The sequence below is a fragment of the Sorghum bicolor genome, chromosome 1 (genome assembly GCF_000003195.3).
Source record: "Sorghum bicolor cultivar BTx623 chromosome 1, Sorghum_bicolor_NCBIv3, whole genome shotgun sequence".
NCBI classification, from domain to species: domain Eukaryota; kingdom Viridiplantae; phylum Streptophyta; class Magnoliopsida; order Poales; family Poaceae; genus Sorghum; species Sorghum bicolor.
Genome location: NC_012870.2, coordinates 59,678,587 through 59,698,807, shown reverse-complemented (window position 1 = coordinate 59,698,807; position 20,221 = coordinate 59,678,587). Strand labels below are relative to the sequence as shown.

General features: G+C 50.6%; 5 protein-coding genes across 5 annotated transcripts; 2 read left to right on the top strand and 3 right to left on the bottom strand.

The window, feature by feature from the left end:
- LOC8058794 lies at nt 10-2,494 on the bottom strand. Its single transcript, XM_002464958.2, has 2 exons — nt 686-2,494; nt 10-577 (listed from the first exon to the last, which is right to left on the bottom strand). Exons 1-2 carry the CDS (start codon nt 2,492-2,494, stop codon nt 146-148), a joined length of 2,241 nt encoding a protein of 746 aa, XP_002465003.1. The 3' UTR covers nt 10-145.
- LOC8058793 (protein STRICTOSIDINE SYNTHASE-LIKE 4) lies at nt 5,509-7,238 on the top strand. Its single transcript, XM_002467521.2, has 4 exons — nt 5,509-6,091; nt 6,162-6,475; nt 6,621-6,753; nt 6,853-7,238. Exons 1-4 carry the CDS (start codon nt 5,708-5,710, stop codon nt 7,120-7,122), a joined length of 1,101 nt encoding a protein of 366 aa, XP_002467566.1. The 5' UTR covers nt 5,509-5,707; the 3' UTR covers nt 7,123-7,238.
- Nucleotides 11,495-12,658, bottom strand: LOC110431769 (glutathione S-transferase F10-like). The gene is made up of 3 exons (XM_021451321.1): nt 12,512-12,658; nt 12,324-12,372; nt 11,495-12,238 (listed from the first exon to the last, which is right to left on the bottom strand). Exons 1-3 carry the CDS (start codon nt 12,656-12,658, stop codon nt 11,685-11,687), a joined length of 750 nt encoding a protein of 249 aa, XP_021306996.1. The 3' UTR covers nt 11,495-11,684.
- LOC8058792 (glutathione S-transferase F8, chloroplastic) lies at nt 15,840-17,210 on the bottom strand. The gene is made up of 2 exons (XM_021452043.1): nt 16,692-17,210; nt 15,840-16,523 (listed from the first exon to the last, which is right to left on the bottom strand). Exons 1-2 carry the CDS (start codon nt 16,753-16,755, stop codon nt 16,012-16,014), a joined length of 576 nt encoding a protein of 191 aa, XP_021307718.1. The 5' UTR covers nt 16,756-17,210; the 3' UTR covers nt 15,840-16,011.
- On the top strand, nt 17,892-19,855 carry LOC110431911. Its single transcript, XM_021451713.1, has 2 exons — nt 17,892-18,854; nt 19,434-19,855. Exons 1-2 carry the CDS (start codon nt 18,419-18,421, stop codon nt 19,475-19,477), a joined length of 480 nt encoding a protein of 159 aa, XP_021307388.1. The 5' UTR covers nt 17,892-18,418; the 3' UTR covers nt 19,478-19,855.

The following is a 20,221-nucleotide window of genomic DNA, read 5'->3' as shown; positions in this document are numbered from 1 at the left end:
TAACTCATTTATTGCACTTTCAGTGATACAAGAAAGCATAGAAATACTACAATGCAAATACCGTACAACCAAACCGAATAGAGTGAAAAATAAACATCTTTTTCAGCCGTGTAAATCACTTTTCAGCGTATCTGTGACTGATGTGTCAGGCCTGCTGCTGCCTCATGAGCTCCATGGCGGAGTCGACGAGCGAGGCGACGCTGACGGCGCGGCGGCTGAGCCCGACGCTGCCCGAGAACACGTTGAAGCACTCGAGGCCGGAGGTGGTTTCCGCGACGCGCCTCTGCTCGGCCTCCATCCCGAGCTCCACGAAGAGCGTCACAAAGCGCGCGTCCGACCGCATCAGCGCGATGGCGAGCTCCAGCGTGTAGAGCCGGATGCGCGGCACCTCCAGTGACGGGCGGCTGTACTCCCCAAGGACCAGCACCAGCCTCCGCGCCAGCGCCGCGTCCGTGACGCCCGCCGTGGCGAGGCTCGCGCGGAGCTCCCCCGGCTGCATGAACCGGACCATCTGCGCCGCGAGGCCGAGGGAGATGTTGAGGAGCTTCGTCTTCTCCACCATGATATTGCGCAGCACCTGTGCCGTGCGTCAGGAAAAAGAAGAAGAAAAAAAGATTAGGAAATGGTTACGTTGATGACCAATGACACCATATATAGCCGATGCGCATGAGCAGAAACTACCAACCTTGGTGGCGCCGGCGGTGACTCCTCGCAGTGTAAGCTGCCACTCTTCCCCAGCGTAGGTGCACAGGTTGCGCAGGATCCTTCCGACGCTGATGACGACGATGGGATCACTCAGCGCCTCGACGAGCCGCTCCACACCTCCACCGAACGCCTTGATGATCGCGCCGCAGTTCCTGCGGCTGTCCAGCGCCAGCATCGCCAGAGCCTCGCCGGCCTCCAACCGAACCGCGTCCTTGTGCCGGTCGGGCGGTGGCGCTGCCTCCTGCTTTTCCGGCAAGAACATCGCCACCAGCGTGCTGACCACACCCCCGGTGGCACCGATCGTCTCCCTCGCCTCTTCGTCCATGGCGAGGTTCGTCAGTATCGCGATCGCCAGGCGGTGAAGCTCGGACACGTCCTTCTCGTCCTGCTGCTGCTGCTGCTGCTGCTGCAGCACCTCCCTGATGTTGCTCACGGTGAACACAATGTCAGAGAGCTCCCTTCGAAGCAGCTTTCCGGTGGTCCCCGTCGTGCTCGCCAGCCTCTTCACAACGCGGAGCGACTGCTTCACCGCCTTGAGGCACATGTCTGTCGGCGGCCCCGTCGCCGGCCCGTTTGCTACTACGCCCGAGTAGGAGATGATCGTGTCGAGAAGGCCCCTGGTCTTCCCGATTTTGTCGCAGTTGTCGTGGTCGCGCGCCAGCTTGTTGAGGATGGACAGCCCGAGGAGGTTGAGCTCGTCGAGGTCGGCGTAGAGCAAGGAAGCCACGGACTCCATGGCGCCTGGAATGCCGGCGACGCGGAGCGCGTTTAGCTTCCTTCCGGTGAGCATGAGCACGACGACCGCAGCGGAGCGGCGCACGTCCTTCTCCGAGGCGCTCTTCCAGCTGAGCATCTCGATGAGGCGCTCGATGGTGGGGCCGGACGTGCCGATCTTGCGGAGCGTGGCGCCGGCGAAGCGGTCGGACTCGACGAGCGCCGCGAGGATGCTGGCGCCGAGGCGCTGCTCGTCGTAGTGCGTACCCGCCGTGAGGAGCTCGTCGGCGTAGGACACGAGGTCCATGTGCAGGCCGTCGAAGACGCTGCCGTTTAGGCACCGGGCGTAGGAGTCGTAGAAGAAGCGGCGGACGGCGACGGCGCCGGAGTCAGTGGCGACGAGGTTGCAGTCGGTGGCGACGCGCTCCAGCAGGCGGTGGTGGTCCACCCTCCACTGCCACAGCGCCTTCTCGACGAGGAACAGCAGCGCCTCGGCGAGCGCGAGGCCGTAGAAGATGTCGAGCGCCGAGTGGCGGTTGGCGTCGACGACGTGGGGCAGCTCGGTGCCGCCGCCGCCGCCGTAGCGCTGGTGGACGAGGCGGACGAGCGAGAGCGCGGCGCAGGAGGACGCGGACAGCAGCTGCAGCCAGTGGAAGACGCGGCCGACGGCCCACGACACGGGCGCGCGGCCCGGCGTGGTCCGGTGCTGCCACTCCAGCTCGTGGCTGCGGCCCAGGATCCGGACGCCCTCCACCAGCAGCAGGGTGGTGACGCACCAGAAGTCGGTCTGGCCCAGCGTGATGGCAAAGCCGGCGAGCAGCACCACCGTGGCCCAGATGAAGCCCAGCGTGCCGAGCCGGCTGGCCGCCTTCTCGAGCACCGCGAGCTGGAGCGCCAGCATGGTCAGCCGGCGCTCCGGCGGCGCCGCGTCGTCTTCGTCGTCGGCGACGATCGCGCGGACGCGCGGGGGCGGGGATGTCACCGCCTTCTGCGGCTCGAACAGCGTCGGCACCTGGTCGTGGTCGGGGCTCAGCACGTTCAAGCTGCTGGTGGCAAGGGTCACGCGGCGATCCATTGCCGATCGACTGCTTTGCTAGCTCTGGACACGAGCACGAGCTAGCTAGGTAACGAGCAGGGTACGTGACGCGCTGACACTAGTCCACTATGCTTGGTTTTGCACACTGGCATGTGCCGATCGATTATTTATAGGCAGGTGCAGGTGCTGTTCATGGCGTATAGTACTTGCATTCTTGGAGTTTGGAGGAGATCACGGCAGGCAGGCATTGACGCATGTCTCACGTTGGCACGTGGTCGACTTCTTCTTGTTACAGAACTCGGTTGCCGACTGGGGCAACCGCGCGCCAGAGACGCATGCTGTGGGCGTGGGGGGATGCCCGGTTGCAATCTCTACTGCTATTCCCGTTCCAAAAAAGATGTATTAATCAAATTGATTTACGTTTAACCAAATTTATTGAAAAACTATCACACTAGCTTGTGGTTCTAAATAGTTGTATCGTTATAAAAAAAAAATATTCCGTGAAAAATCTACTGGTACTTATTGGGCATACTAAATATATTTGTAGTTGTTTATATAGATTTGGTCAAATATTTGGGAATGTTTGAAATTAGTATTATTCTGGGCTTGCATCTATTTGGGACAGAGGAGCAGTATTTCTGTTCTTCCTTAGCTTGCTGCCGCAACCTGCTCCAGAAACAGCAGGATTTGGATTTGGGTCGTCGATGATCACCAGACTGTAGCGGCCCAATGATGATCCAAAGGTTGGGTGAGAGGTTAGAGACCGTTGCACAGCCGCTGCAGATATATTGCTTCTTCTGCCCTTGCTTGCTGAGCTAGCCATCACCTCTCCTTTCCGTCCTTTCTGAGAACGGGAGTATGTTGAACCGAAACAGAGCAAGCATTGTTTCGGCAGAGCCTAGACATCATGCTATGCAACGGCCTCGCAGCTGGCCGTGATTCTGTTAGAATGTTGCAGATTTGTAACATATATGTGTTTTCTTCCGAGACTGTCACGAGTGGATCGAGTTAGCGCCTTAGTGGTGTGTTTCGTTATATTGATTGATTGATGTCGTTGCTTGGGAATTTAGATCATCTATGCGATCAAGAATCCATTTACACGTTCGCAAAAAAAAAAAAAAAAAAAAAAAAAAAAAAAAGAGAATCCATTTACACAAATAGGGCAGCAAATTAAAACACTACCATAGATTGTTAGTAACTCGAGCTGCATGTCATTACTAGTGTCTACATGTGTTGTCTCTGAGGAACAAATGAACAATGCTATGCAGATGCTGCGGCAATCTATGCAAGACTGGACGCACTCCTATCCTGTTATAGCCTTGTACTATTTCGCTAATTCGCTGTGTCTGTGAGGTGGTAGCAACGCCTTGTTTAGTTAAAAAAAATTACAAAATGAGTACTGTAGCTTTTTTTTTTGTATTTGATAAATATAGTTCAAATATGGACTAAGACCAATCTCAATGCATGTTTCATGAGAGTGTCATGCACATTAAATAGAAATAGGGTGTCACATAAGCAAAATTGCTGACTTGATAAGGTCATTAAATGAAGAAGTTTCATCAGATGAGAGAGTAGTTTCATCTCTATGAAACTCTTGTGGCTCGGTTACCTAGTTTATAGTAACTGTGTCATAAAATTATACATTGAGACTGGCCTAACTATGCTCAAAAGATTCAACTCGAAAATTACAGGTAAACTATACAATTAGTTATTTCTTTTATGTATATTTAATACTTCATACATGTGACAGAAGATTTGATATGATGGGAAATCTGAAAAAAATTTTAAAATTTGTTAGGAACTAAACAAGGCCTTAATTGGTCTGCATAGGCCCAAGCCCACACAATTGAACCGCGCATTTGATTATAGTCCAGTCACGGAAAGCCCGCCCAAAGTTCAGAATTCAGTGGGAAAAGATCAATATTACCCCCCTCTCTCTCTCTCAACTTTCATAAAAGTCTATTTTTCTTCTCCAAACTTTAAAACCGGGCAAAATACCTCTCTTAACTCTTAAAGTCGTACATCTTACCTCTCTGATGTTATAAGCAGTTTTGAAGACAGATTTGTCTTTTTTAAAAAAAAATTGTTTCGGCTGAATGTTTGAAAAATCATAGTGAATTATAGAAAAGTCATAAAATAGAAAATTCAATTGTTTTGGACTTTAAATGAGTAGATCTACACAGTGAACATATAATATGGTATACCTTAGAACAAAATATTTGATATGACTTTAGAGTTTAGATATATGCTCTTCTGTAATTAATTGGAATATTTCATAGCTGCAGTTTCAATTGGTCCAATTGTGATGAAATTTTTATGATGGGCTAATTATTGTGTGATTTCAACTGTAGTAAAAATTTCATACTCATTGGATCATGTATAGCTTAGTTATAGATTTAGTTATATTTAACAAGCATAAACTTAATGGTACGACAACTAGATCTCACTGAAAGTTTGAAGATAACATGATAGGATGATTCAAAGTTGGCTACTTCGAACTGAGTTCATCAAGTTCAAAAGATAACATCCATGAATGTTAACTAGGCTCAAAAAGTTCGTCTTGCCAATTACAGATAAATTGTACAATTAGTTGTTATTTTTATTTATATTTAATGTTCTATATATGCACCGTAAGATTCGATGTGACGAGAAATGTGATTTTTTTTGCAAAATCTTTTTTGGAAACTAAACAAGGCCTTGGTCAGACCACAATATAAGTGGTATGGTGTCAGTGTCTCAGTGAAGATTTTTATCTTGCAACTTCTGATGCTGTAATAAGCGAACTGATGGAGGAAAAAAGAGAGGATGAAAGCAAGAGACAACGGACCGATTGAGTGACAATGAGGCATAATTAATAGAGAGACGTTGAGCCGTGGGCCCAAGACTCTTAGAATAGATCCCTATTTACCACCATGAAAGCAAGAGGTTAGCTGCAGATGAAATAGTTTTCGTGTATCCACGTCCCAAGGTCCTCATGTGTCATGTCATGTTGATGAAACCAAAGACGAGGTGGAGTACAAAATGTCGTCTCCACGTGCGCTACTAGTCGTACTTCACTACACTCGCTTGTGTCCACTCTCTCCAAGACCAGGCCAAGCGCTCGCAAACAAACACGACGTGGCGTATCGTATCGTATCCAGCACGCAGACAGGCGTTACCACTCCTCGGACCTCGGGTGCTGGGGGCCGGTCGTCGTCTCCGTGTGTGTTGTGCTTATTGTGCGGCGCTAGCTTGCTGGCGACACGGAGCACCATGGCAGCGGGGCTCGGTTTCTTGAAGGCCGTGGCGCTGGTGCTAGCGCCAGTCGTGCTCGCCGTCGTGCTGTACAGTCCCAGGGACTTCTCGCCGGCTCCGATGCCGCCGGAGTACTCGTACGGGCCCGACGTGTCCGCGCCGCGGCACGAGCGCCGCGCGCTGCAGCGCAGCGAGCGCGTGGGCGAGGGCCGCCTCCCGGGCCCGGAGGACCTGGCGTTCGACGCCGCCGGAGGGTGGCTGTACACGGGGTGCGCCGACGGGTGGGTCCGGAGGGTCAGCGTCCCAGGCGGCGACGTCGAGGACTGGGTCCGGACCGGCGGCCGCCCGCTCGGTCTCGTGCTCGCCTCTGACGGCGCTCTCATCGTCGCCGACGCGAACATCGTGAGTGGACATCGAAAACAAAACACCCTGCTTTTCACGATTTCATCCGTGAACCAATGGTTCTTGACAGGGGTTGCTGAAGGTGAGCCCGGACCCGGACAGGAAGGTGGAGCTGCTGACGGACTCGGCGGAGGGCCTCAAGTTCGCGCTGACCGACGGCGTGGACGTGGCCGGCGACGGCACCATCTACTTCACGGACGCGTCGTACAAGTACAACCTCGACAACCACATGACGGACATCCTCGAGGCGCGGCCTCACGGGAGGCTCATGAGCTTCGACCCGTCCACGCGGCGGACGGCCGTGCTCGCGCGCGACCTCTACTTCGCCAACGGCGTCTCGGTGTCGCCGGACCAGAGCTCCCTCATCTACTGCGAGACCGTGATGTGAGTGCTTGCTCACTATTCCCTTCGCTTCCCCCGCCGAACTCGTGACAGATCTGTGCCTGTCGCTGTCTCGACGATTCTCACGGCACGGCATGTCCTGCGCACCTGACCTCGATCTTCAACTTCCGTATGCGTGGTGATGCAGGAAGAGGTGCTCGAGGTACCACATCGCCGGCGAGAAGAAAGGCACGATCCAGAAGTTCATCGACAACCTGCCGGGATTTCCCGACAACATCCGTTACGACGGGGAAGGCCGCTACTGGATTGCCCTGTCCGCGGTAACATCGTCACAACCTCTTGTCCTCATCATCGGAAATCTTGCTTTTGCCAGGCAGAGGCAGTTGACTCCATCGTGTTTGTGAACCTGCTGGCTGCAGGGGAGGACTCTTCAGTGGGACTTGCTGATGAAGTACCCCTTCATCCGGAAGCTGGTGTACCTCGCGGAGAAGTTCGTGGCGGTTCCCCATGCGCTGAAGAACTCCGGGGCGATGAGCGTGGCACTGGACGGGAAGCCGGTGACCATGTACAGTGACCAGGGCCTCGCCCTCGCCACCGGCTGGCTCAAGGTCGGCGAGCACCTGTACTACGGTTCACTGACGGAGTCGTACCTCAGCAAGATCGACCTCACTAAATCTTCAGTCGAATAATAATCGTGTTTGCTTGACTTTCTTTTGGACAGCGGTTAGATTTGAAATCTAAGTACAGTTGTATGATTGGATACATCCCTCTTTACTTCTGTTATTATAATAAGTACGCTTGCTCTGGTCCGACTGCCACTCACTTGAATACGATTGGATACATTTTTTAAAAAAATGTCAGTCCCAAAATAAGGGGTATTTGGGTGGGAGCATTTTCGTTTTATTGGCAGTTAGTGTTCAATCATGACTAATTAGGCTTAAAAGATTCATCTCGCAAATTATTCTCTAGCTATGTTTTTTTTGTTTTGGAAATAGTCTATATTTAATACTTCATGTATGTGTCCAAACATTCGATATGATAGGCGGTAAAGTTTATCGGCATGAACTAAACATGGCCTAAATGATGTTTACCGTATATCTTAAGTCAAACTTTGACCTTATTTATATAAAAAGTACTAATGTTTATGATACCAATTGGTCAATAAATATATTTTCATATTCTACTTATTCGGTCTCATAAATATTAATGTTATTTCCTATAAATTTTATCTAACTTTTTTTTTGTCAAACTTGAAATGATTTGACTTAGGATAAATCTAAAACATCACTTATTTTGAGAAGAAAGTAACGAAAGAAATATCCAATTTCATCCTTAAGATAAGGAATCGGACTGATAACTTATTAAAGAGGAATCACACCACGAGATCATATCAATTTTACAAAGCAAACTGACTCAAAATTTGATTTTAAATAAAATGGTCATGCAATGGACGTGAAAGATATAATGATGTGATTGGTTCCATGTTTCTCGCCTGACCTAGCCAATGGGGTGCACCAGGAACCACATGTTTGGATGCCTGACCATCTGCTTGCCTTAGACTTGGCGCGTGTTCTGCAAAAGCGCCCACTGAGTCCGGCTCGTCAGAAATGAAAATTGTTTCCGTTTCTCATGAGTATTGTTTTTAGTTTTAGTATTGCCAGCCACCACTGACCACTGAAATTATCAAATTTTGGCTGAAACTTTTTTATAGATTAGCAAATGAAGTATGTTTTTTCTAAAAAAATAGATTTAAACAAATAATTTATGAATACACATCTATTGAATAGAAAATATACAATATAAACAATATAAAATATGAGTCTACAGTTATATAACACAAGCATCAGTGTATTACAAATTTTTGGATTTTTCTTTCGGTCACCACCAAAATTCGAGAAATTCGAACCCTGCTCATAGGCCTAGCTCACATGGTTGTGAGGGGAGAACACAACGGAGCAAGCAACGACGCACGGGAGCATTTTGTTGCACCTATTCGTGCCATCTACGTGTACCTCTAGCCGTCGTTGCCCCCATTCATCCTCTCTGTCACTCATCGATATCCTCTTTTGTCCAAAATAAATTCTTTATTGCTAAGGCCTTGTTTAGTTCACCCCAAAAACTAAAAACTTTTTAAGATTTTTCGTCACATCGAATCTTGCGGCACATGCATGGAGCACTAAATATTGACGAAAATAAAAACTAACTGCAAAGTTTATCTGTAAATCGCAAGATAAATATTTTAAGTCTAGTTACTCCATAATTGGACAATGTTTGTCAAATAAAAATGAAAGTGCTAAAGTTTCGAAAACCAAAAAGTTTTCGAAACTAAACAAGGCCTAAGAGCGACACTTGAGATTTGGTACTCGATGGAATCCAAGATTCTATGTCTTCCAATCTATGAGGAAATGACATAAGTTCCCTCTTCTACTGGATATTGAGGGGAAAGAGACAATGGAGCAGACAACATGACGAAGAAGGAAGAACATGCACGATAACTGTGAGATAATGTACTGAAAAATGGTCTGAGATGAAACTAGCATTGCAAAGTGATTGGAATTATGGCTTAGGGTGAGATCTGCATGCATTGCTTATATTTATGCTTGTGATGTGATGATTTTTTTCTTTTTTGGAATAATATGTTTGCGTGAGGTGTTGTGCACATTGATTTGAGAGAAGTTGTGGACGTATGCTCGTAAGCAATTGCATGCTTGTGTTATGTGCATGCTTGTGTTATGTGGAGGTGTTGCTTGAGGTAGAGAACGTGGTTGATGATGCAGTAAAACTAAGTTAAGGAACGAATTAGGGTTTCAAGACTAAATTTAAGGAGGAACCAAGTCCTATGAACCAAAGAATAATACTTTGTAAGAGGTATATGAGAGACAATACGATGAGATATTTGTCTTCCCAGTACGGTTTGAAATTTTGAATGGTGTAGGCGTGTGATGGTGGTTGGCTGGTGCAGCTTGATGATGTGTGAATTGCAAGGTGAGGTAAACATGCGTGCGTATATGCCGCCGTGAGGGGCATGTGAGACTCATGCAATTGAGATGGACTTCATGATGTGCAGGACATGGACCATGCACATTATCCTTTGTTTGTGATTCTCAAAAAAAAAAATGTATGCCCGTGAGGAATTGGTGGGCCAGTAGTGGGCCTATGTGATGCATATGCATGCGTCATGCGTGGAGCATGGTATGCTACAAGCCACGCTACGTAGCTGGTCTCGGATTTGGTGTTTGTAAAAAAAACTTGTCGGACTTGGAGTGGAGATCGATCAGGACTAGCGATGGAGGTTTAATTCGGCCAGTTATTTCACCGGTGGAACAAACTCTAATCGGCCCCTTGTTACTATAGCGTATTAGGAGCTTGATTCCTTTATCATCAAACGCGGAAAAAAATCATTAATTAATCGCCCTAATGTCTCGTTTCACATTCACCATGCGTCTTACCGTAGCAGGGAGCGCGACGGCGGCGACGGCGACGGCGACGGTGCCACCGTCTTCGCGCGTCCCGGCTCCGCTGGACGAACAGAGTCCACCGCCGTCTTCGCGCGTCCGGGAGCTGCTTGACGAACAGCGTCCATGGAAGATGATCGATAACATGGCTCTGATCATCATAGACCAGACGTACTCCGCCTTGCTCCAGATCCTCGGGCCCGAGGCGCCGCCTTCCGGCGACGGGCTCGTCCAGATCAGCCGGCCCGTGGACCCCGCCGACCCTGAGTCGCCGCTGCTCAGCGTCCACGCCAGCGCCACGCACTGCTGCATCAGCTTCATCGGCAGCTTATACGGCGGCGCCGGCGGCCCAGATTACTCGAATGGCGCCGCCACCTCGCCGGAGCAATACCGCCTCACCCGCGCGACCATCACCGCCTCGCCGGGCACGCTTCACCTGGCGCGAGTCGACGGCGGGGGCGCCGGCCGGGGAGACTACTGGGCGTGCGCGGACGTTCGGCCGGACGACGTCGCCGACAAGGGCTTGCTCGGGGTGCTGGAGACGATCAAGGCGCGCCTGGACGCGGCGATCCGGATGGAGGACACGCTGCTCAGGATGGCGAAGAGTAGTCGCGGCGGCTGCCGGAGCCCCAAGATCAGGGAGGTCGTCGAGGTGCGCGAGGCGTTAGAGAAGATGAGAGCGGCGGTGGACCTCGACGCGATCATGCGTCGCCGCCTCCTCGTCCAAGAGGAGATCGCCGCCTGCCGGCGGGATGTGGACCATCATCAGGCGTGCGACGCAGACGTTCTGGCCAAGAGGCTAAGCACACTGCACGTGGGGAAGAAGCGCGGCTGCCCTTTCCAGGAGGTGAGCTCCCACCGGCTGCCGGAGCCGGACGATGCGGAGGTGCTGACCAAGAAGTTGAAGGCCCTGCACGTGTGACATGCATGGTTGTTCGTAGCGGTCGGTTGATGCAGTCTCGCAGACGCAGATGAGCCATGGACGTGCTTCGTCCGTACAGTGGCCGATTGATGCAGTCTTGCAGTCGCGCGCAGATGAGCCATGGACGCGCGTGCATAGATCGCGATGGTGCAAATCCCGAGCGGCCGGATCGGACCATCGGGATGACGAACAGCTCGGAACAGAAGATGATGCGTGCGGCGTGCAAAGATCGACGGTGCATATCCAAGTCGATCGGACCATCGAGCTGACGAAGAACTTGGAAGTCGGAACTGAAGATGGCAAAGAACTCTCGGAACTGAAGATGATGAAGAACTCGGAACTCAGGATGAGAGGAAAGGTTGTTGCAAGAATCCTTCGTTTGTAAAGATCATCTGGTTGCCCTTTATCAAGATTAGAGGTACCAGATAACGGCTAACATTGTGTTGTAGATTATTTTTTTGTTTCTATCTAATCCTAGAGTCACACGCTCCTTCAGTACCCAGCAAATTGTGCATTGCCGATGTGTTTGAGAGCTTGATGAGATGTTTAGCTAATGTCTGTTGATTCATATGTAGTCATATACTAGCAGCAGTTACATTTAATATTTGTGTTCTGCTCCAATTTGATATATACGTGAAGTGAGCTCGAGCATTAGCTCGACAGAGAAGCTTGAAGGCAATGACGAGTTCAATCTCAGGACAAGGAGCAGGATATGCTCTTGAACGATTTATTACACCATGAACAATGGCCACTGACCCAGGGCCAGCGGCGTTTATTCATTCAGAACAATGGAAATATGCAGAGACCGGCATCACAGCCGAAAACCCGTAGGTACGCTTGCCAATGGCCACCGCTTTAACTTGCGATCGGGCTCTCAGAAGGGCGCCTCCGCGGACGGCGGGCGCTGCAGCTCCTTGACCCTGACCCAGGAATCGCGGCGGGAGATGGTGTCCCACCACTTGCTGACGTTCCTGCGCGACCTGATGAGGCGCGCCGACCGCGGGTCCGCGGCGAGGCGGTCGGCGTTGGGCAGGTGGGACAGGTCGGCGAGCGTGAACTTGGTGCCGGCCAGGAAGTCCTCCTCGCCCAGGCGCTGCTCGTAGATGTCCAGCAGCTTGCTCAGCTCCTTGCGGCTCTTGTCGAACAGCTGCAGCATCTCCTCCATCTTCTGCCGGTGCGTCGGGTTCATCCCGCCGGCGCCGGCCCCGGCCGCCGCCGGGAGGCCGCCCCTGCCGCCGTCGAGCGGCATGTCGGGCGGCAGGTAGGCGAGGCTGTAGACCATGTCGGCGCTGGGGATGTCGAAGCTCTGCGCCTCCGTCTGCAGCCACTGCTCGATGGACGCCCGCTCCAGCGCGCCCGGGCCGAACAGCTCCCTGTACCCCTGGTTCTTGTACTTCTCCGCGATGTGGCGCAGGATCTTCCTCGACTCTGCATGCGTGCATCCATCGGTTACATTTTCAGAAACTAATCCACGCCCAGACACGGAACTTCTTGCAGTTGCTTAATTACGTACCGACGAGGGTGACGTTGCCGTCCTCGAAGGTGAGCGCCTCGCCGTGCGGCTGCAGCATTTGCATTTCGCCGTCGTCATCAGCAAATACGTACTATAATGAACGCATGCAGTAGTTCTTGCCTGCGCTGCGCGTTCGTGTGCATGGCAATGGCAATGGCACGATGAGTTGCAGAATTCTGTTAGAGTACCTGGAGTTTGAGGTACTGCGGGAGGCGCTTGGGGCCGCGGAAGGAGTCGACGCGGATGAGCTGGAACTCGACGTCCTTCTCGAAGAGGCAGGCGAGGACGCGAGCGACCTCCGCCGACGTGGGCGACCCGAACACCTTCACCGGCATCTTCTTCTCTCGGTGGGATCGATCTGCCGCGGCCGCTGCGAAAGCTTTTGCCAAAAGAAGCAAACAACCTGTGTTGGGCGTTGCAGATGTTGTGTGCAGATTTGGTTGCTCTGGATGGGATATATATATACGCATCCGAAAGCAAGGCAGGGATCAGACTTCAGAGTGACTTGCCTTGCATTGCTTCCCACCAGGTTCGTCGTGTTCATACCTCACCGAAAGCGAAAGGGGGGCATAAAGAGGCAAAGCGCGCTGATTCAAAGAGGCGGCCTCAGGTTTGCTGCGATGCTGTCCCCGATCCGTATCATGGCGTACATAAGCAATCTAGACCAAAGAAAATAGATTACAACACAAAGCAAAGCATTCAGCAATGAAAACTATTTACAAAGACAGACGACGATCGAAGCAGTGCTGCCAGCGATCCGGCCATTGGTGCATGGAATTTTCATTGTGGGCTAGCTCTGTGAAGGGTGAAGCCGTGAAGGCCAGATGGCAGGGCTCCTTTCCGGCTCCGGCTTCTGCAGAGGAGTCCTACCAAATGTTTTATAGAATAAGCTGTTTTTTTAAGTAAAAAGCAGAGGAGCCGGAGTTGTTTTGGCAACTTGCTCAAAAAAAAAAGAGTTGTTTTGGCAAAACCACATGGTTTCTCTAAAACGGCTCTGGCTTCTTTAGAGGAGTTCCTCGTGAGGAGTCCTACCAAACATATCCTTAGCTTGTACTTAAACTCTTGTGCACACGTGTGAATTTACATTAAGCTTAGAGCTAGAGGGCAGAGGCTAGAGCATGCATGTCAATATGTCATGCACACTACATGTTATTCAAACAAAAAAAATGGATGTTATGGGTCTAGCTAGGCAGCTGTCGTTTTAAGTTCTTGCTGCACGTCCAGGATCTGTTCTTCCCTTGCCTTGATACCGACTTTGCAGGATCTGATGCAGCTCGCGTTTATCGGGGTAAAGTATCAAGTGAGTTCGACGCTTTTTCAAGCATCTGACCTAGCTGGTTGCCCCGTTCTTTATCTGAAATAAAAAAGAGTTAAGTCTATTTGACCCCTGAACTTAAGACCAAATTTTATAAATACACCTAAACTCAAATATCAGAAATCATACATCTCTTCAGACTTTTAAAATCAGCTAAAATACCCAATTTGACATTTCAAATTGGTTTATTACATGATTTTGCTGACGTGGCTAGTATACATGCTCACCAGTAAGGTACCCTCTTCTTCATATTCATCATCTCTTCTTTCTTTCCCTCTCTCTATATCACTTTCTATAACCTCTTACTTCACTCTCTCTCTGCAGTGTGGCCAACTCCCATTGTGCCACCACCAAGCACCGCATCCACACCACGGCACCGCCGTCAAATACATTGTTGGGTCTCGCCCATGATAAAGCTAGGCCTCATGCAGTTGTACCATTGTAGCAATCTAGCCTAGTCATCCCATGCCCCAACCCCCTCCTATGCTCCCATGCTCCTAGTTCAAAAAAACATCATAATGTGCATTAAAAAATCAAACAAAAATATGAATGGGTAGATGATGAAAAGATGCATGCTCATGCAAAATCTCATGGACGCTGCTAGGTGGCATCCTTGGTCACCGAGGAGGCCATTGGATTCTTGGGCTTGTGGTGCCTCCAAAGGTCGCATGGAACTGTGATGGGCAGCCGCCATTGGGACTATGGTGCATAGGAGGCAGCGTTGGCATTATGGTGAGGAAGCGTGACAGGAAAAAGAGATGAAGAAATTGTTGGTGATAAGCGAGAGAGTGATGCTTAGGGCATGAGCAATGTATATGGACCAAGTGGTTGGGATCCACAAAAATAATCTTTATAGTAAAATCGAATTCCACAATGTTAAAAATCATAAGTGATATATAAGATGGACCCACCCAACCCATCTTCACCCCTCCATCTTCGTCTTGACCGATTTGCTCACATAGACAGGGTGACGCCTCCTCTTTCCCACAGCCAAACATTCTTCTCTCCAGCGGTTGGTGCTCTTTCCCGACACGCCTATGGATTTTAAGGCCAGAGTTCCCAATGGAAGATCTAGATGGACAGCGGACAACGGAACCCACGGTGGACCATAGACGAGGGACCCTATGGTGGACGGCGGGCCATGGCCTCTGTTAGCGGACGACAGGCCAAGCATAGGCGGTGAGCGATGGTGGTGGCTCCGCGAGCTGGTTCCCGTTGAGTCAGTGGGTTGGTTGTTGTCACCTACCACGAGCTCCCTCATCTTCGTGCTCACCTCCGCTTTTGTTGATCCTCAGCAACGTCGGCGAGGCTTGTAGCTCATATTTGTCACCCATGGTGAGCGTACCTAGCGGAGGGAGCAACAACGACATTGACTGTAGCATACCACAGACGAAAGGAAGGAGAGAGAGAATTTACTTTTGTTTATTCTTATGGGCCGGCCATAGCCATATGGATATCTATAATCGTGAACTGCTCAAAAGATTAGTTATACAATGTATATGGACTATTTTTGAAGCTATATGGACAAGCTTCTACAACATTAGTAATAGGAAGCCGTGGACTCTAGTGTCTCTGACTCATGTTACTTGTCGAAAAAAATCATTCTAAAAAGAAAAACTACTTTGTAGTGTCTGTTTAGAATTACACAGCACAATATAGACACTCATAATATATGTACACTCACATTGTGGGAGGTTTTATTTGCCTGATTTTGAAAGATGGAAGAGGTTGGTATTCGAATTGATGTGGACTTCTTAAACTCAGCAAAATATTTAGGGCCCGTTCATTTCCGGACTGGAATGGTCTGCAGCTGTTTCGCGTATGGAATCATTCAATATTTTGTAATCGGCTGAAAATGCTCCGGGCCTGCCCTGTTCAGTTGGTGTAGGTCCGTTCCGTACCGCCCTCTCGCGTCGCGACACGCTTCCATTTGACCGAGGTTCCAGCCCAGACCAATACATGAAGCAAGACTAGGCCCAAAAGTACTCGTTCAGCAGCAATGGTGGTCCGTTACGGCCTTCGCGCTAGCATGTTTTTTTTTTTCTCCCCTTTTTGAGTGGAATTGGCGCTGGCAAGTGGGCTTATGGTTCACCTGGTTGCGGAGCCCAGGATAACCCATATATATAAGGTATGAAACAGCCCGAAGGCCGAAACGGAAACGTGGAGTTGTACAATTACCCTTCAACAAGGTAAATCATCAACCAATGCAGGCGAAGGTTATGCATCCATGTTATTAATGAGGACATAACTGCGGGAACTCGTACACCTACCCTACCGACCTACGTACGTACCGTACGTTACACAAGCGCAGGACGTTACACGGACAGACACACATCACGGTGTTAGGTGCAAGGCTCGCCGGGGAGCAAAACATCAAACGGCGGACGGGTGGAACGCGACGACAGGGTAGTGCGCGGTCCGGGCCTGCACCGCGACCACCTGCCTCCACGCCGGGCGCGACGAGATGGCGGCGTACCACCGCGCCACGTTGCCCCTGGACGCCAGCAGCGCGCGGCCCCTCGCGGAGCACGCGAGGTAGTGCGCGCTCGGGAGGTGCGACAGGTCCGCCAGCGTGAACTCGTCGCCCGCGAGGTACGCGCTCCGGCCGAGCGCGCCGTCGTACACGTCCAGCACGCGCAGCAGCTCCCGCTCGCTCTCCGCCGCAGCGGCGGCCTTCTCGTCGCCGACGGCGACGCAGGGCGCGGGAGCGCCGCCCACGGCGAGGTGGAACGCCGCCAGCGCCGAGCTCGGCGCGTCGAAGCTCTGCGCCTCCGCCTGCAGCCACTGCTCGATGGACGCGCGCTCCAGCGCGCCCGCGCCGTACAGGTCCCTCGTGCACCACCGCGGGAACTCGGTGCACACGTACCGGCATATGTCCCTGGAATCTACAGTCACACAGCAGGAAAAAGAATTGACAGCAACATTAAACCACTAGCTAGCTCGCCGATCAGCGCGTTCAAATTCAGGTCTGAAAAGCCACGATTAAAAGTAATGTTCACTGATTTATTGTAAGAGAAAAATATTTTTGAATGACTCTTGGTCAGTTACCATACCACCGAGGGTGATGTTGCCGTGCGTGAGCGTCACCTGTTGGCCGCTGGGATCCTGCATCATCATAGATATCCAGCATGCAAGTAAAATCAGAGCAAGGGGAACAGAAACCAAACTTGGTGCAGACTGCCGATTAGCATGCAGCAGGAGTTTCTGGGATTTTTTGAACGTGCCCTCATCTTAACGAACTCGGGGAGCTGCTTGTGCCCACGCTTGAAGGTGTCGGTGCGGACGAGCTCGAAGTCGAGCTGCCGTTCCAGGAGGCACGCCATGACCCTCGCCACGTCCGTCGACGCCGGCTGGCCGAACACCTGCAGCATCGCCGATGAAGCCATCGATCGAGACCTTGATTTGATCAAGAATAAACGACGATGATGTAGCCTAGCTAGCCTGTATTATCATGGCTTGCGTTGTTGATTGCACGGTATTTATAGAGTGGCTCCTCGATCAGGCATGTCGTCAGTGCAACCTGATGACTTGCAACAAGGAGTTCAGGACGATTGGATGAAAGAAAGTGAAAGTGAAAGTGCGCAGGCCACTGGGCTATACAGGAGCTAGCTAGACGCCTAGATATTATTCGTCCAAGTACTACGTGATGATCATAGTTGGGGAACACTTTGATTACAGTGTATTCCTTGCTTGGCGCGAACTCAATACGATCTGGACATGCATGGCGACGATGATACTGTTCCCTGAGCATCACTCTTTGATCCACATGGGGATTAAAGCTGGGCGCCACTCTTCGAGCTCGTGACGATCCAAGCAGCCCGCATTGTTTTTACTTGACACAGCTCCGGCCGACCAGGAGGATTGATGTAAAGCTCGATCGATATGCGCATATATGCAGCGCAGCTGCGCAGGAAAGCTGCTTGCTTGCTCTTGTCAGTTAAATACACGACACAGGAGGACAAGTGCACAAAATGAAGCTAGCTTTGTGATCATTTGTCGTCTTCGTAACGGTATAATTTTCCATTTGGCACCACCACTATTAAGAAGCACTGCCCCGCTTAGTTCGTCGCGATTTCAGCCCATAGGGCTAGCACAAGCATGGCACGACTTTTTGGCAGGCACTATGCGACTCGATATATTTCAACCATTAGATCAACGTCTCATGAATTTAAACCGTTAGATGCAAAACACAAGTATAAGTATGCACCTTCTCTCCTCAACCCTAACTTCTAGGTTCCACCTTGTCACCGTCCCAAGTACACCGGTGCCTACTCTGAAGCAAGACACAAGTTCAGTCCAGGAAAAGAGAAGCCGACGGCCCAGCTCTCGCACATCAGGTCCAGAGTGGACGCAGTAGAGAGACAGCCCTGCGTGGCCCATTCTGGAAGGCAGCCATCGTGCTCCTTCATGTATCGTGGAAGGAAAACAGAGGAGATCGAACTTGGTCATATTCTGAACCGTGCCCAGAGGGCGACGGCGGCGGCGGCGAGCCAGGCAGTGCCGGCGGACCGAGACCTTGATCCACCAATTACCCAATATACCTGAGATTCGTAGTAGTTCTTGTTTAGACTGGTTACATCTGGTATCGGATTTGCCTGTTTCGGTCCTGATTTCCACAATCCATCGATCGGATTTGCAAACGCTTCGGGTTGGATCGAGATTTCCATCGGTTAGTGAGCTGCTGCCGTTGGAGATTTCTCTGTGATTCCCAAGCACGCGAGCCGATTTGTGGGGAGATTCAGCGATTCTGGCATCTCATTCGTATCTCACACGCCGTCAGATGGCCATGGTCACCCCGGAGGAACAGCTGGGGCAAATCCTGGCTTTGCTCGGTGAGAACTCTAAGGGGATCAACGAACTCAAGTCGTCCATGTCTGAGATCCGGGCGATGCGTTCTGAGATCAACTCCTGGAAACCTGAGGTGGACCATCGTGTCCACGAGCTGGAGCATGCTGTAGCAGATCTCGGCGAGCGGATGAACCGCGCGCTGGATGTGCTCCTTCCACCGGCGGGCGCGGTACCTGCTGGCTTCGTCACCATCGCATCTGCTTCACCGGCGCCACGAGAAGATACCCCGCCTTCTCCGAGCGCCAAGACGCTGGACTCCGCTCATCTGGAGTCGTCCCCGCACGGGGCGGCGTCTGGGTCGTTAGACCACAGCAAGCTGGGTTCCGGGGTGGTGTATACCACTGCCCCAACCCAACAACCAGTAACAGGTGCGATGCGATCATTCAACACATTCTCTGTTTCTGTTCCTGCAACTGCTGTTATGAACCATGATAGTCACTATTACCCACCATACATATTTCCACATCATCCCAATCCTTTTCCTGACATGGAGTTCCACAAATTTGATGGAAATAACCCTAAACTCTGGATTAAACGCTGTGAAACTTACTTTGACATCTACCACATAGATCCGGGATTATGGGTAAAACTTGCTGTTATGCGCCTGACTGGTTCGGCTGCTCTCTGGTTTCAAACCATGGAGACCACTATTCGTTCTATGACCTGAACCACCTTCACCAAAGCTATTTGTACACGTTTTGATAGAGACGAACACAACCATTTGCTTCGTCAGTTCTTTCATGTCAGACAGACAACATCTGTCTCTGAATTTGTTGAGCAATTCAGTGATCTTGTCAACCAAATCATAGCCCATGATCCATCTTTCTCAACCACTGTCATCACTAACCGATTCCTAGATGGTCTTAAGAAAGATATTCGTGCTGCTGTTGTGTTACATCGTCCAGTCGACCTCGATACTGCTACTTCTTTGGCCTTTTAATTTGCAGGAGGAGGCCCTTCAAGATCAACCAACACGCCGTATGGAATCTAGCAGTCCTTCCAAGAAGCATTCTCCAGAATCTGTTAAGTCTGGTTCCTCATCTATAACCAGTCCAACACGCATTATGGAAGAAAAGAAGTCCACTGAATTTGTCAGACCCAAGGCTGTCGCTGATGACAAAGTCAATGCTCTCAAGTCATATCGCAGAGCCAAGGGATTGTGTTTCAAATGTGGCGAAAAGTGGAGTCCACAGCACAAGTGTCCTTCTACTGTCTCACTTCACGCTATGGAACAGTTGTGGCAATGTCTTACTGATGGTGAAGAATTGTCCCTGCCTGAAATACATGATGACTCAGATTCTGGTGAAGACCTGATGGCTATCTCCTTTCAAGCTCACAGTGGTACTGAAGGTGCTAAAACTCTTCGCCTCAGGGGTTATCTCCAGGACAAGGAAATATTCATGCTTGTTGATTCTGGCAGTTCACATAGTTTTATCAGTGAGCATATGGCATCCATTGTTACTCCCTGGTCTCCTTTGTCTCATTTAGTTCAAATCAGAGTAGCCAATGGAGCACTGATACCTTGTACCCATGAATTGCCTGATCAAGTTTGGGGCTGCCAAGGCTACACTTTCAAGACCACCCTCAAAATCCTACCATTGTCTGGTTACGATGTCATATTGGGCATGGATTGGTTGGGAGCACATAGTCCCATGAAAATACATTGGGAACAAAGATGGATTCAGTTCAACTATCACTCCAAGGACATCACCTTGCAAGGCATTCAACCTGGTAC

What these genes read in the sequence shown, in the direction of transcription:
- LOC8058794 (XM_002464958.2), bottom strand. Translation starts at nt 2,494, where the DNA reads ATGGATCGCCGCGTGACCCTTGCCACCAGCAGCTTGAACGTGCTGAGC. An exon ending in TCACCGCCGGCGCCACCAAG is followed by an intron (nt 578 to 685) that starts GTTGGTAGTTTC and finishes CGCACGGCACAG; the next exon opens with GTGCTGCGCAATATCATGGT.
- LOC8058793 (XM_002467521.2), top strand. Translation starts at nt 5,708, where the DNA reads ATGGCAGCGGGGCTCGGTTTCTTGAAGGCCGTGGCGCTGGTGCTAGCG. An exon ending in ATCTACTGCGAGACCGTGAT is followed by an intron (nt 6,476 to 6,620) that starts GTGAGTGCTTGC and finishes GTGGTGATGCAG; the next exon opens with GAAGAGGTGCTCGAGGTACC. An exon ending in ACTGGATTGCCCTGTCCGCG is followed by an intron (nt 6,754 to 6,852) that starts GTAACATCGTCA and finishes TGCTGGCTGCAG; the next exon opens with GGGAGGACTCTTCAGTGGGA.
- LOC110431769 (XM_021451321.1), bottom strand. Translation starts at nt 12,658, where the DNA reads ATGCCGGTGAAGGTGTTCGGGTCGCCCACGTCGGCGGAGGTCGCTCGC. An exon ending in CGCAGTACCTCAAACTCCAG is followed by an intron (nt 12,373 to 12,511) that starts GTACTCTAACAG and finishes CAAATGCTGCAG; the next exon opens with CCGCACGGCGAGGCGCTCAC. An exon ending in CGGCAACGTCACCCTCGTCG is followed by an intron (nt 12,239 to 12,323) that starts GTACGTAATTAA and finishes GCACGCATGCAG; the next exon opens with AGTCGAGGAAGATCCTGCGC.
- LOC8058792 (XM_021452043.1), bottom strand. Translation starts at nt 16,755, where the DNA reads ATGATGATGCAGGATCCCAGCGGCCAACAGGTGACGCTCACGCACGGC. An exon ending in CGGCAACATCACCCTCGGTG is followed by an intron (nt 16,524 to 16,691) that starts GTATGGTAACTG and finishes GTGTGACTGTAG; the next exon opens with ATTCCAGGGACATATGCCGG.
- LOC110431911 (XM_021451713.1), top strand. Translation starts at nt 18,419, where the DNA reads ATGGCCATGGTCACCCCGGAGGAACAGCTGGGGCAAATCCTGGCTTTG. An exon ending in AACCCAACAACCAGTAACAG is followed by an intron (nt 18,855 to 19,433) that starts GTGCGATGCGAT and finishes TTTAATTTGCAG; the next exon opens with GAGGAGGCCCTTCAAGATCA.